The 12,226-nt window shown below is 39.4% G+C and overlaps 2 protein-coding genes across 2 annotated transcripts; one reads left to right on the top strand and one right to left on the bottom strand.

The window, feature by feature from the left end:
* Nucleotides 1-313: 313 nt before the first annotated feature.
* Nucleotides 314-3,878, bottom strand: crybb1l3 (crystallin, beta B1, like 3). The gene is made up of 6 exons (XM_074640597.1): nt 3,808-3,878; nt 2,327-2,403; nt 2,099-2,217; nt 1,885-2,017; nt 1,329-1,471; nt 314-1,236 (listed from the first exon to the last, which is right to left on the bottom strand). Exons 2-6 carry the CDS (start codon nt 2,393-2,395, stop codon nt 1,068-1,070), a joined length of 633 nt encoding a protein of 210 aa, XP_074496698.1. The 5' UTR covers nt 2,396-2,403; nt 3,808-3,878; the 3' UTR covers nt 314-1,067.
* A 2,686-nt stretch (nt 3,879-6,564) lies between these two features.
* Nucleotides 6,565-10,196, top strand: cryba1a (crystallin, beta A1a). Its single transcript, XM_074641956.1, has 6 exons — nt 6,565-6,656; nt 7,075-7,141; nt 7,306-7,424; nt 7,568-7,709; nt 7,959-8,101; nt 9,634-10,196. The coding sequence occupies exons 2-6, from the start codon at nt 7,103-7,105 to the stop codon at nt 9,779-9,781; spliced, it is 591 nt and encodes a 196-aa protein (XP_074498057.1). The 5' UTR covers nt 6,565-6,656; nt 7,075-7,102; the 3' UTR covers nt 9,782-10,196.
* Nucleotides 10,197-12,226: the final 2,030 nt, after the last annotated feature.

Raw genomic sequence — 12,226 nt, 5'->3', positions numbered from 1 at the left:
CTTTCAAGTCCAATATTTAATCTGCTTTTAGCTCTGTTTTGGTCCCTACCAACTCCTGAAGAAAATATCTGGTACTTTAGCTGCTCAATGCTTCAGCTAGTCTTTAACTTTTTAACTTTGTACAGTGGGTTGAAAACAGCTGACTGAAGCTACTGAACAAGGTTGATGAGAGCAGTGAGACTCAACCAAAACCGCAAAGATGTGAGTCAGAAAGCCACTGTTATTAAAACATATTGGTTAGTGACACTTATAAGACCATTATGACCCTTAAGCAAAATACACAAAAGCAGGGAATCAAAGACAGAGATGAGACTGATCTTTCACCTTTATAATATTTTTATTTCATTTTATTTTCATTGGAAAGTTGCTTTCCAGATGCCAGCATCCCTGAGAAAGTGTAAAATGCAAATCTTCCGGACAGCCCCATCAATGAGCTGGAATGGGGCCAGCCAAAAAGATATTCACATCTGCAAAACACAACCCTGCACAGCCACCTTTCCCTGGCCGGTGCCCTCTTCCTCTTCCTCTCAGTGAAGTGAGCCTGAGATGAAGAGCTATTGCCTCCCTCTGCTGGGCAAACTTACTGCAGGGCATGTGCAGAGCTGAGCGCTGTCCATGGTAGTACTTTGTGAGGAGTGATATGATTGTTTATCCCTTTACTCTCTAAAATCTGTGGATCCCAGGAGAGGGAGAGCGCTTTAATTGGCATCATGTCAGCTAGAAACACATAGTAAATAAAAATAAAATAAAAGGGTTATAATAGCATTGAAACAAACTAATAAACACAAACTAATCCCCTATAATCCCCCCCGTTCGTAATCGTTCTATGAGGTCGTAGACAGAGAGCATTGCTACAGTTTTTACCGGTGTTGCAGTTACTCTGGAAGTCTGAATCATTCACGATGCCACATACTCCCGAATCCTACCAGTAAAAGCATAACAATATTCAAAAGCCATTAGCTTATGTGGCTAGGTGGCTGTTGAAGAATTTCCAAGGGATGGTTAGCAGCGTGGCAAGCCGGACCCCTCTGATATTCCTTCCTGTTAGTGTGCTGTTAGACTCCTCTCTATGCGGTCATCTCGAAGCAGCCTCTGCGGTGCGTCTGCATGTCTCTCACCCTGCGCATGGACTGGATCTGGGGGTGCTGGGCTCCCCACTCGTTCCAGTGCTTGAAAGGGCCCATCTCAAACACGTACTGGAAGCCACGGTATCCAGGGTACTGGTAGCCCACCCAGCTGTGTGGGGAAGCAGAGAGAAACATGTGAACATCAAAGTTGTGTGTCCTTTTTAGTTTTCATTTCTTTCTGATGGGATAGAAATGACTTACGTTCCACCGGTGACCTGAATGCTGGCAACGCGGTCCTGGAAGCCGTAAGACCACAGGCTTGGGATATCCTCGTCGCACACCTCCATCTTACGGCCCTCGAAGTTTGGACATTCAAACAGGCAAATCTTGTGATCCTGGGGATCCTGTAAGAGACACACATCACATTTATAATTAGTAACTGTTGACCACTTTTCATACAGATGCTGCAGATGCTGTTGGTGCAGCTCTCTGTCCCAGATTTGAGCCAATAAATAGATTTAAAACAACAAAAGTCCAATCAATGACCTTTTGGGGGAAACACAGATTTTTTTTAGTCTGAACATAGTCAAATTTAAACATAGTGGCGTGAAAAATATGTCAGCCAATAAAAGCTTTAATCCAAAAATACTGTCAGTGGAATGAGCCTATAAATACACATTTAACTGCAGCCATAAAAAGCACTTTCTGTAATGTGCCAATAGAAGATGGATGAGAGGTGCAAATGGAGCTAGACAAAAATCAGCACTTAGACAGGAAGTGCGGCGTAAAAAAACCCAACAGACTGATCCCAACTCACCATTTTGACGGGCCTGACGGACATGAAGCGGTCACACCTGTAGCTGTTGGACCAGGTGTCCCAGCGGGGATACTCTCCCTTCTCCAGCATGAACATCTCACCAGTCATGTTCTGCTGCTCGTAACCCACCCAGCTGGATAGAAAGATAGATACATATTTTACTTAGATATACAATGTTGTGACACATATCTTGATGGCAGGTGTATCAACTTACGGTCCACACTCCACCCTGATGGAGCCGATTCTGTCGAAACCCTTCTCGCACAGGTTACGGCACTCTCCGAACAGGTCCATCCTACGGCCTTGGAAGTTCTCATATTCATAGAGGTATATCTGAAAGGTGGAACAAGCTGAATGCATTTATTTCTGAAGTAAAAACATTTTCAATGCAGAATTTTAGGCTTAGTTTTTAGAAAAAAACAAAACAAAACAGTAGAGGTACCTTGTGATTGCGCAGCCCAATGGTGGCAGAGTGGCTGCCAATGCTACCTTGAGCACCTGAGTGAGACATGATCAGATCTAGAGAGAGAAGCACAGAGTCAGTCAGCCATTTTCACACATCGCTGAGGCTATGAAGACGCTTAATACTGTTTCTTGACTGCTGGAATACAACATGTACAACAAGCGAGGTGTGGGGCAACAAGGATTCCTCTTGTTGATGAGAGCCAATGTTCATTCATTCATAGTTTTTTTGGGCTAAAAGGGAACTTTTTTTTTTACAGCATTTCTTCATATAGTATCTCTTCTGCCGATGTTCACATAACTTTCTAGAACTGATTTCTAGATGTAATTTATTTTGTGATGGGTATACTGTAAAATGAGTCTAAATGTGCAGCCTTACCTAACCTCTTACAACAACATACAGCGACTGAGCGAACTCTGGCGAATGGAGGGTGAAAAATTGTCCAAATATACTAAGAGTGATGTCACTCTCTATTACATAAAAACAGCGGTGTTGATTAACTGTCAGTTACTGTCAATGTTGTTTTTGAACAATGAAAATAATTTGGAAGTGCGCGAAACTTAGGAAGAGGTGTTATGAAGGCTTTAAAGAGTTAACTAACACCAGGCTGAAAAGCAGCATTTCACTGCCCAAAGTTTCAAGTCAGTTCCACCCCTGACCATAATCAGAGTCACTGATGGTTGTGGTTGGGTGAGCACCTGTAACCACACCCAACAATAATGTCACTATGCACTGACAGACACTGGAGTACATTACTGCACCACTGCAGCAAGTTAAACCATGGGAAGTCAGATAAAAAACATTTTTTCATATTGCTCTTTAAAGTTAAAACATATTGTGAAAACAGTCCAGCATATTTCTTTCTTTTGGACTTCTTTTCTTCTATAGTTTACTCAAATATAAACTTCAAAGCTTCTCACTCGATTAAATTTAAAAAGCAAAATGGAGAAAAAGTCAGCAGATTTCTGCAATAATATACATTCAAGCATTTGTAAAACAATGTTGTTCTTTAGTATAATTGAACTCATTTGAATATTTTTGTGTGCCCAAATTCATCCCAAAAAGCTTTTTGTTATAGTTTTATCTGATTCTTCCCTCAAAGTGGGGTTACCTCTCTATATTTCTGCGATTTTGTCCTTTCCATGAGAGCAAGAATACTCATCAACCAGCCATAAAGAACTAATCTGTCCAAACCTGCCATGATCCATTTTTGTCACAGTCCCTCGTCTTTCTCATCCATCTTACATCAGGATGAGCTACTGAACATGAGAGCAGCACTAAAACATCAAATCACACCCCGCTGCCTTTTATCTCAATATCCCATCAGTCCAAAGTTTAAGTTTAAGAGAAGAGCCGATCCTTGCTTGGTTCTTTCGGTCCAAAATGTGAGCAGACATGAAAACCACAGTATGATTCTATCAGTTCCTAAAGAGTCAGAAGACCTCAGAGTGGAAACTTACAGTTACAGTTGCAGGATGAAACGGGCCGACCTTTTGAGAAAGTGATGGACGCTGGCGTTGTTAGCGGGGATATATATATACATTCACATGCAGGCCGAGTCTATAGAGGCCGGATCCTGACTTCTCATTGGCTGTGAGCTCTTTGGAGCACGATGCGGGGTCAAAGGTCACGCTGCTTATCTGCGAGCATGTCGTGCTGACTCGGCTGCCTGTTTTGTTGTCCAGCGCCATTGTGGGGGTACCGGGAACAGTCACTGCCATCAGCAGAAAGTTTGCTCTTCTACACACACACACACACACACACACACATACACGCACACACTTTTTGCATACTTTTGCAGACCCGCTCTCACATTCTGTCCCTCACTTCCTTTTTTAATTCTTTCTCTATTTTCTTCATCCTTCCCTTCTGTCATTTTCTCGAGTTTCTCTGTGATCTGTTTTGTCTTTCACCTCGATATTATTCTCTCTCTTTCTCTTGATCCTTGGTGCAGCCGCTCCAAGCCTTTGAGCCCTGTGTGTGTTTGTGTAATGTGCTGACTGCAGGAGTGGCGTCCATCTCTCTATTGTTTGGGCAGGCGAGTGTTGGAGAGTCTTTTGCCTATTATAGTGCTGGGCAGGCTGTATCCATACATACACATCTCATACAACCTCATGTCATATATGGACACATGCAGACAGAATATTATCTTTCTGTAACTTGTGTGAAAATAAATGGTAATCATGTGACCAAAAGGCCACAGATATATTACAGTAAATGTATTTTTAGCTCTATAAGCATTTGTCTGACTGCTTTCTATGTGTCCTAATAAATTATTTTACATGTTTGGTGTATAAATATTTGCCCACGGACCTCACACCTGTGGCACTATATGATCTTTTTGCAAAACTAATTTCAAGCAGACAGATCTTATTAGAACATTGTGATTTCCACCTGATGTCACTTTAATAACTTTGATGCAGCTGTTAGACAGTGGTGAAAGGCCTGTGGGCAAATATTCACTGTATGAATTTATGAAAGAAATTATTAGAGCATAGAAAACAAACCCATGGGAGATGTCATGTTTTGTTTTACAAAATACAAAAGACAATATGAACACATCTGACATCTAAGCTATTTTAGACATTTATAGAGTAGACATAGGAGGAAGAACAATTAGATCAGTTTCTCTTTTATTCAGGATATTCTGCTCTTACTGCTCAGTTTGAGTTTATAGCACAGAACCGTTTACGAGGGTACACAGGACGAATGACCATCATCATGCACAACTTCCTGTATCTTGGTGTTATAGTTGTATCTTCAGCTTTAGGTTAGGGTTTAAGGTCTAGGTTAAATGATGATCAACAATGTTTTGAATGATGGTAAAATGTTTTATAGTCATCAAAATGCTTCAGTATGTTTTCCAATGTCCCAGAAGTGAGCAAAAGCAATTGGCACATACTGTGTTTTGGTGACTATAAAACCTTTTACCATCAATAAAATATAATTTAACCCTAAACCCTAATCTGCCGGCGGGCAGAAGGGTTTTAAGAGGTTATATTGGTGATGCGAGTTTACAGCATATACAAGGTAACCTGGCAGAAAATGTCAACACCTCATCATCATTCTGGGTGTGACAATTTACAGATGTTTGACTCTGCAGCCATCAAGCTCTCATACACGCACATGCTGTTTGTTGAGCTTAGAAAACGATTACAAGGGTATAAAACATAGATACTGAATGTTTTTACATATTAAATGATTGCTAAATCAAACCTCAAACTAATTTAGTGTCTCTGACAATTATTTCATTCCTCATCAATCCAGAGTATTACTGGAAGGGTATACTGTATGTAGCTCTGTAATATGTGTATAAAATGTATTGTTAAAGTTTAGATCTCAAACAGAGAGGTGAGATGTGTTGAAAAACACTGACCAGAAGGGAAGCTTGTGTGAAGTGTTTGGACGAATTTCAATTTTGTATAAAATACAATGTAAATGTACTTTTGCAACATGTTTAGGCTTAAGTGTTGATTATTAGTTATTTATGCCACCATAAGGAAAAAAAAATAATCATGAAATTAAATGATAAAAGTAGCATTTAAAGTTGTATACTGACTACGAGGTCAGTTGTCGCTGTCTAAATGGTGTAAAAGTGTGTGTACTCCTTTGTATGCTCTGAATGTAATTCTGACCGCATGAACAGGCCTCTCCTTTCTGTGCGCGCCTGTCTCTGTCCATGACTGTGTGCATGCATGACTGAGCATGTGTGTCTATAGGAGTGAGTGAAAAGGTGAAAGGACCAGAGGTGTGGGGTCAGTTGAGATGGAGATGGCGTGCAGGTCGGAGACGGAGCACAGCGCAGTGTGGGAAGAACTCAGTAGGTACAAATATAACTTATTTATTAGAAAACCTCTCAAGTGTCTTTTAGGACCCAGAATTTAAAATACCAACTGAGTTAAAATGTTCTGTTTGCTTTACACTTGAACACCAAATGTGTTTTTTTCCTTTTGACCAGAGTCACTGGCAAGACTATCCACATAGTCCACGTGTGATGATCTGTTTCCTGGACCAGGCCGTGCCAGGACTTGGTCCGGCCCACTGCTCATGGACCATTTGGAAACTTGCGCTTATCTGCACTGGGCACGGTGCCCTCCATCCAGTCCCACCGCAGCGGACTAAAGCCCGGCAGCTCAGTGCCGAACAATGACTGGAGCAGCAATGTGCTGACTCCTGCCCCGACCCATGGGCCGAGCTGCTTTTCAGCACCGGCATGTATAAATAGGTCCGTTTTACTCTAGGGGTCAGGACATCGTTTTTGTGGAGCCCCGCTGTGAGCACTGCACTGCTATTCTTTGAGGCCGGTCAGGTAAGCCCTCCGTCTCAATGCATTCATCCTATAGACCTGTACAGACCATTGTTGCTTTACATTTCTGTGTCTTTGTTGTTCCTGCTGAGTCACATGAATGTATAGACTGAGGTCAGACATGCACATGCATACACATACTGACCAAACAGCACTGTGCCTACATCAGTTGCATCATCGAGTGTGAGCATGTAGTCAGCTTCAAGAAAGGGTTCATACCCAAACAGATGATATGAAAAGTGTTCTTTAAGTCAAGATACTTTCTACTGTATGAAACATGCAAACACAACGAATATACATACACTACAATCGATAATAATCATTAGCTCAAAAACACACGTTGTAGTTGTGGAGCAGGTTGTGTTTGAACTGTGTAATGTTTTCCTCATAAATATGACTCTCCCTGCTCTCTACACTGAAGGTAAATCAGCATTGAGACACACAGTAGCATGGCTCTGAATAATCCCAACCCACTGGGACCATGGAAGGTGAGTGTGACGTCTTGCCACGGATGATTAACAACAAGCAGATTCCTTTTAATTTCATGCCTGGCCTGACGATGTCAATGACATGTGTGTGTGTCCGTACACACATCAGTGTGTGCGCGTGGCATGTGCATACTACATGTATGCATTTGTGTCCTCCTCTCCAGATCACAGTTTACGACCAGGAAAACTTCCAAGGGAAGCGTTTGGAGTTTACCTCGGCCTGCCAGAACATCATGGAGTGTGGCGTCGACAACATCCGCTCCCTGAAGGTGGAGTGTGGAGCGTGAGTCAAACAATAATTCACACAGGAGGAAATTACCTACAGTAAACACATCAACCTGTCATTGCATTTATATTTGGTTTTACAATTGTACTAATGGCCCTTCATGTTGTGTGTATATGTGTTCGTCTGCTTGCTGGGGACAGCTGGGCAGGATATGAGCACTCCAGCTTCTGTGGACAGCAGTTTGTGCTGGAGAGAGGAGAGTATCCTCACTGGGAGTCGTGGAGCGGCAGCAACGCCTACCACATTGAGAGGATGATGTCCTTCCGCCCCATCTGCTCTGCTGTGAGTTCCTGTCCCACTCCAACGGCTTCTGTTTTCACTCTATCTGACTTCTCATGTGTCTCCAGAAAAGAGATAAAAAAAGCACTAAATTTGACTCATCAAATTGACCCACTTGGTTTCTTGTGTGACAAGCCTGCAGAGTGACTCATGGCAGCTGCTGGTTGCAGCTAAAAATAAACTATAGTGCAGTGTGATCTCATGCACTATAAGAATTTGAACTGTCTTTTCTTACATCATGTGTGCACACAGAACCACAAGGAGTCCAAGATGGTGTTGTTCGAGAAGGAGAACTTCATGGGACGCCAGTGGGAGATAAACGACGACTACCCCTCTCTGCAGGCCATGGGCTGGGGCAACAACGAGATTGGATCCATGCAAATTCAGAGCGGCTCGTAAGTCTCAACCGCAGATGGATCGCTCTTTACAGGCTTCTGCAGGCACAATATAGCAGATTAGTATATAAGTAATAGCCTATCAGTAGAAAATAAACTAATCAAAGGACAGTGTTATTGTTTAAATATTCATGAATATGTAGCATTGCCTCAACACTTTGTTTTGCTGTTACACTAACAATCTGCGGACACAGAAAACCACCACCTGATCCCATCCCTCAGGTGCAAATTATGTATTTCATTATTTATTGCAACTTCATTTTGTCACATTATTTATGATTATTAGTAGTATTATTTTTTTCCCCTTTTTATTTATTGACTCACTTATGCCAAACATGTACTCTGTTCTCCAATATACAAATTGTTTTTGAGTAAGCCAGAGAACATGCCATGACATAGTCATAGATCCAAAAGAAATATTTTTATGTGAGGGGAAAGAAAAGAGAGAAAAAAGGAGAAGATGAATAAATAAAAGGAATAAATAAGTAAAAATAAATAAATAAATGAAGTAAAATAAAACAAACAGACAAAATATTATTATTCATCATCATAATAATAATAATAATAATAATAATAATAATAATAATAATAATAATAATAATAATAATGGTAAGTAGGTGAGTGAAAAATACACTGAAATATATTTAAATAATAATAATCATAAAAAAGGAAATGCATAGTATGATAGTAAAATAAATACCAACAAATTAATAAGAAGATGAAAGCTGATTGTGAGACAGTACTGGGAGGAGGGGGTTATAGAGTGGGTCGTCATAATAGTTCCTCTTATTCCACTTAATAAACACAACATACTTCCCCATGGGCCAAATAGGAGAGAAAGAAGAAGAAAAGCATTAGAAAAAAGCATAAAGAAGAAAAAAACAAAACATTATCGGTACATGGGCCATATTATTTGTGATTATTAATGTCTCAACAAGGTTAGTTAGGTATCAGATTTATTTTATCAGGATAAACCTCTTGAGATGTATCATTTAGTTTTCAAGGGGGTCCCATATTTCTGAATGCTTTATACTCTATAATATGTATAGTATGGCTGTATAGTACCTAGTAGTAGTTTTTCAGGGTTTATATTGTATGTTGTAATGCTCATAATGTATATAAGTTACAGCTTTTTAGGTTACTTATCAGTTTTTTTATGTACTTATTACAGTGTAACCATGAAGAAAAAACATGTTTGACAATAGCTCCCATTTCAGTCCACCTGATTAATATAACTGAAATCTGATTTTGCCAAGAGTATGTTTCCCATTTTCTGACTGTAATCAACTCCACCAAAGGTAGTCACACATCTTGTCAAAATGCATCCATTTAAAATGTCTACCCTCACCTGATATTGTCTCTCTACCCTTCATATTTCACTTTGTTTGAATGGAGTGATCGTCATGATCACAATGACGGTGATGTTTTAAAGATGCCTAATAGCATTTATAGTTTTGAAGTGTGGTTAATTTCAATCATTAATCACTGCTTTCATTTCCTCCTCTACCCGTCCCTCTCTCCTCCTCCTCCAGCTGGGTGTGCTACCAGTTCCCCGGTTACCGTGGTTACCAGTACATCATGGAGTGTGATCGTCATGGCGGCGAGTACAAACATTACAGAGAGTGGGGCTCCCATGCTCAGTCCTTCCAGGTGCAGTCGCTGCGTCGAATCCAGCAATGAGACCTGCAGCCTCCCCTCCCAACCTCTCACTCTTTACCTCCTCCACCTCCTCCTCTTCCTCCCCCCTTCACCCAGTCATTCCAAGCTTTAGCCAGCTCTGTCAGGCCTTAGGCTGACACTTTGCTGGTGCTTCACAATCAAGATGTTTACCGCACTTTTGTTTTGTTCTGTTGCCAAATGAAAATAAAGAGAAATGATTGAAAGAAAGAAACAGTCACTGAAGAGAAGCCCCTGACTGACGCCCCACTGAGGAGAGAAGAGGAGGATGTTAAAGGCCTCATGGCGGCAGGGTGGAGATGTCACTCAGAGTCATTGCTCCTCATATTTGTGGGTAAAGATGGTGCTACCAGTGATCAATAAAGAAGAAATGGGCAACATAAAATAAACAGAAATACAAGAGTCTGCTGCTAACCTCCATGGTGCTCAGTTGTGATTTATTTTCATTCTTTACTTTTGGAAAGTTGTATATTGCAGTACATTTACATATATGGCTACTCCATTCAGTCCACATGAAGCTTGCGCCAAAGCTGAGCAGTGTAAACTAGGATAGATCTTATATTGCCTTTCATTTTAGGATGTTTTACATCAAATCTGCAGTTTGAGATATAAAAATAATGCACAAATCAACATTGCCAACATGAAGTCAGTGCTACTGGTTAATTATTGGAAATCATGAGTTTTTGTTTGTGAGAATATCCTCTTCTGATATTGTAACTGAGGAACTACTTAAATCAACAACTTAAAAGCATGATTTTCAAAATGCAAACAAGTTAGATGTATTGTGGTTGCTCCAACAATACACACAATAAGAGCCACTGCATAAAGGTTGCTGATAACAGTTAATAGCATGACAGCATTGATAAGAAAACCACACACCGAAATTCGTTTTCACTTAGAGCCCTAATGTTTTCTTAAGGGAAAGAGCGGCAGTCAGTAATACAAATAATGTGACATTAGTGGGTGGCTATGGCCAAGTGTCAGTATCAGCTTGAGTGAAAAAGGGTTCAACATGGTCTAGACCATTATGCATACATTTATTTACTAATTTACCCAGTAGTATATCTAAATTGAAATATAATCTACTCCCAATTGAAGAACTACAACATTAAAATGTATGTTAGTGATAAAAACAGAATAATACAATATTCTATAACACTTTAAAAGGAACCGTTTTGCATAATGAGTACTTTGATACTTTATCAGTACATTTTGTTGATAATAATACTTCTGTACTTTTACTCAAGTAACATTCTGAATTCACTTGTAATGGAGTATATTTAGACTGTGGTATTTGTACTTTTACTTAAAGGTCCCATATCATGCTCATTTTCAGGTTCATATTTGTATTTTATGATTCTACTAGAACATGTTTACACACTTAAATGTAAAAAAACAACTTTATTGTCCTCATACTGTCTGCCTGAATATACCTGTATTTACCATCTATTCGAAATGCACCGTTTTAGTGCATTTCAACAGAATTGCAACAGAATTGTGTTGCTAGGCAACAGTTTTGGTCCATGTTTACTTCCTGTCAGCTGATGTCATTCACATTCACTGCAACCGGAAATAAACTGGGACACATTTAGAATGTTTATTTTTAAAACTGAGTAATGGTCTAAACATTGTAGATTTGTGACATCACAAATGGACAGAAATCCTGACAGCTTGTTTCAAAGACAGCGTTTCTGAATATGGGCTGTGTGTATTTCTTCATGGATTGAGCCTTTTGATACTTTAACAGAATTTATGTAGCACTTAAACTTGCTTTATAATATAAAAGACATGAAAATCTCACTTCTTACAATATGGGACCTTTAAGTAAAAGATCTGAATACTCTACTTCTTTCACCACTATTATTATTAATGGTCATTTATAAGATAAAACCATAATCTTGTTATTAAAAATGTTAAATAAAATGTCTCTCAAAAAACTCAGAAAAACAATTAACAAAAGAATAAAGTCGAACTCCTCCGGTCCACCTTAAAATGTGTCGTCACCGCAGAGCTCCGCCCCCTGTGAGATGAGCGGAAGTAGATGGAAACAGGCAGGCCAGATTCTTCCACCACTATTATTATTATTATTGGTCATTTATAAGATAAAACCATAATTCAATTCAATTCAATTCAATTTACTCTATTGGCATGACTGTCAGGTGAACAATATTGCCAAAGCGTCAATTCAATAATAAATAAATAAAAAAAAAGAACAAAATAAAAACAAAAACACATATATATATACAATTCATCAAGCAAATCACAATATATAGATATTTCAAAAGAACATGCATGTAAAAGGAAGAAAACAATTAAGAAGTAATTAATGTTTGTTGTGTCAATAAAACAAACAAAAAACAATACAATTAATAACAATACATTGCAACATCAAAGGATAAATGTAAAAAAACAACAAAAAAAACAAACAAAAACAAACAAACCATGAAG

This window comes from Sebastes fasciatus, chromosome 7 (assembly GCF_043250625.1).
Source record: "Sebastes fasciatus isolate fSebFas1 chromosome 7, fSebFas1.pri, whole genome shotgun sequence".
Taxonomy (NCBI): domain Eukaryota; kingdom Metazoa; phylum Chordata; class Actinopteri; order Perciformes; family Sebastidae; genus Sebastes; species Sebastes fasciatus.
This window is presented reverse-complemented; position numbering and strand designations above follow the sequence as displayed.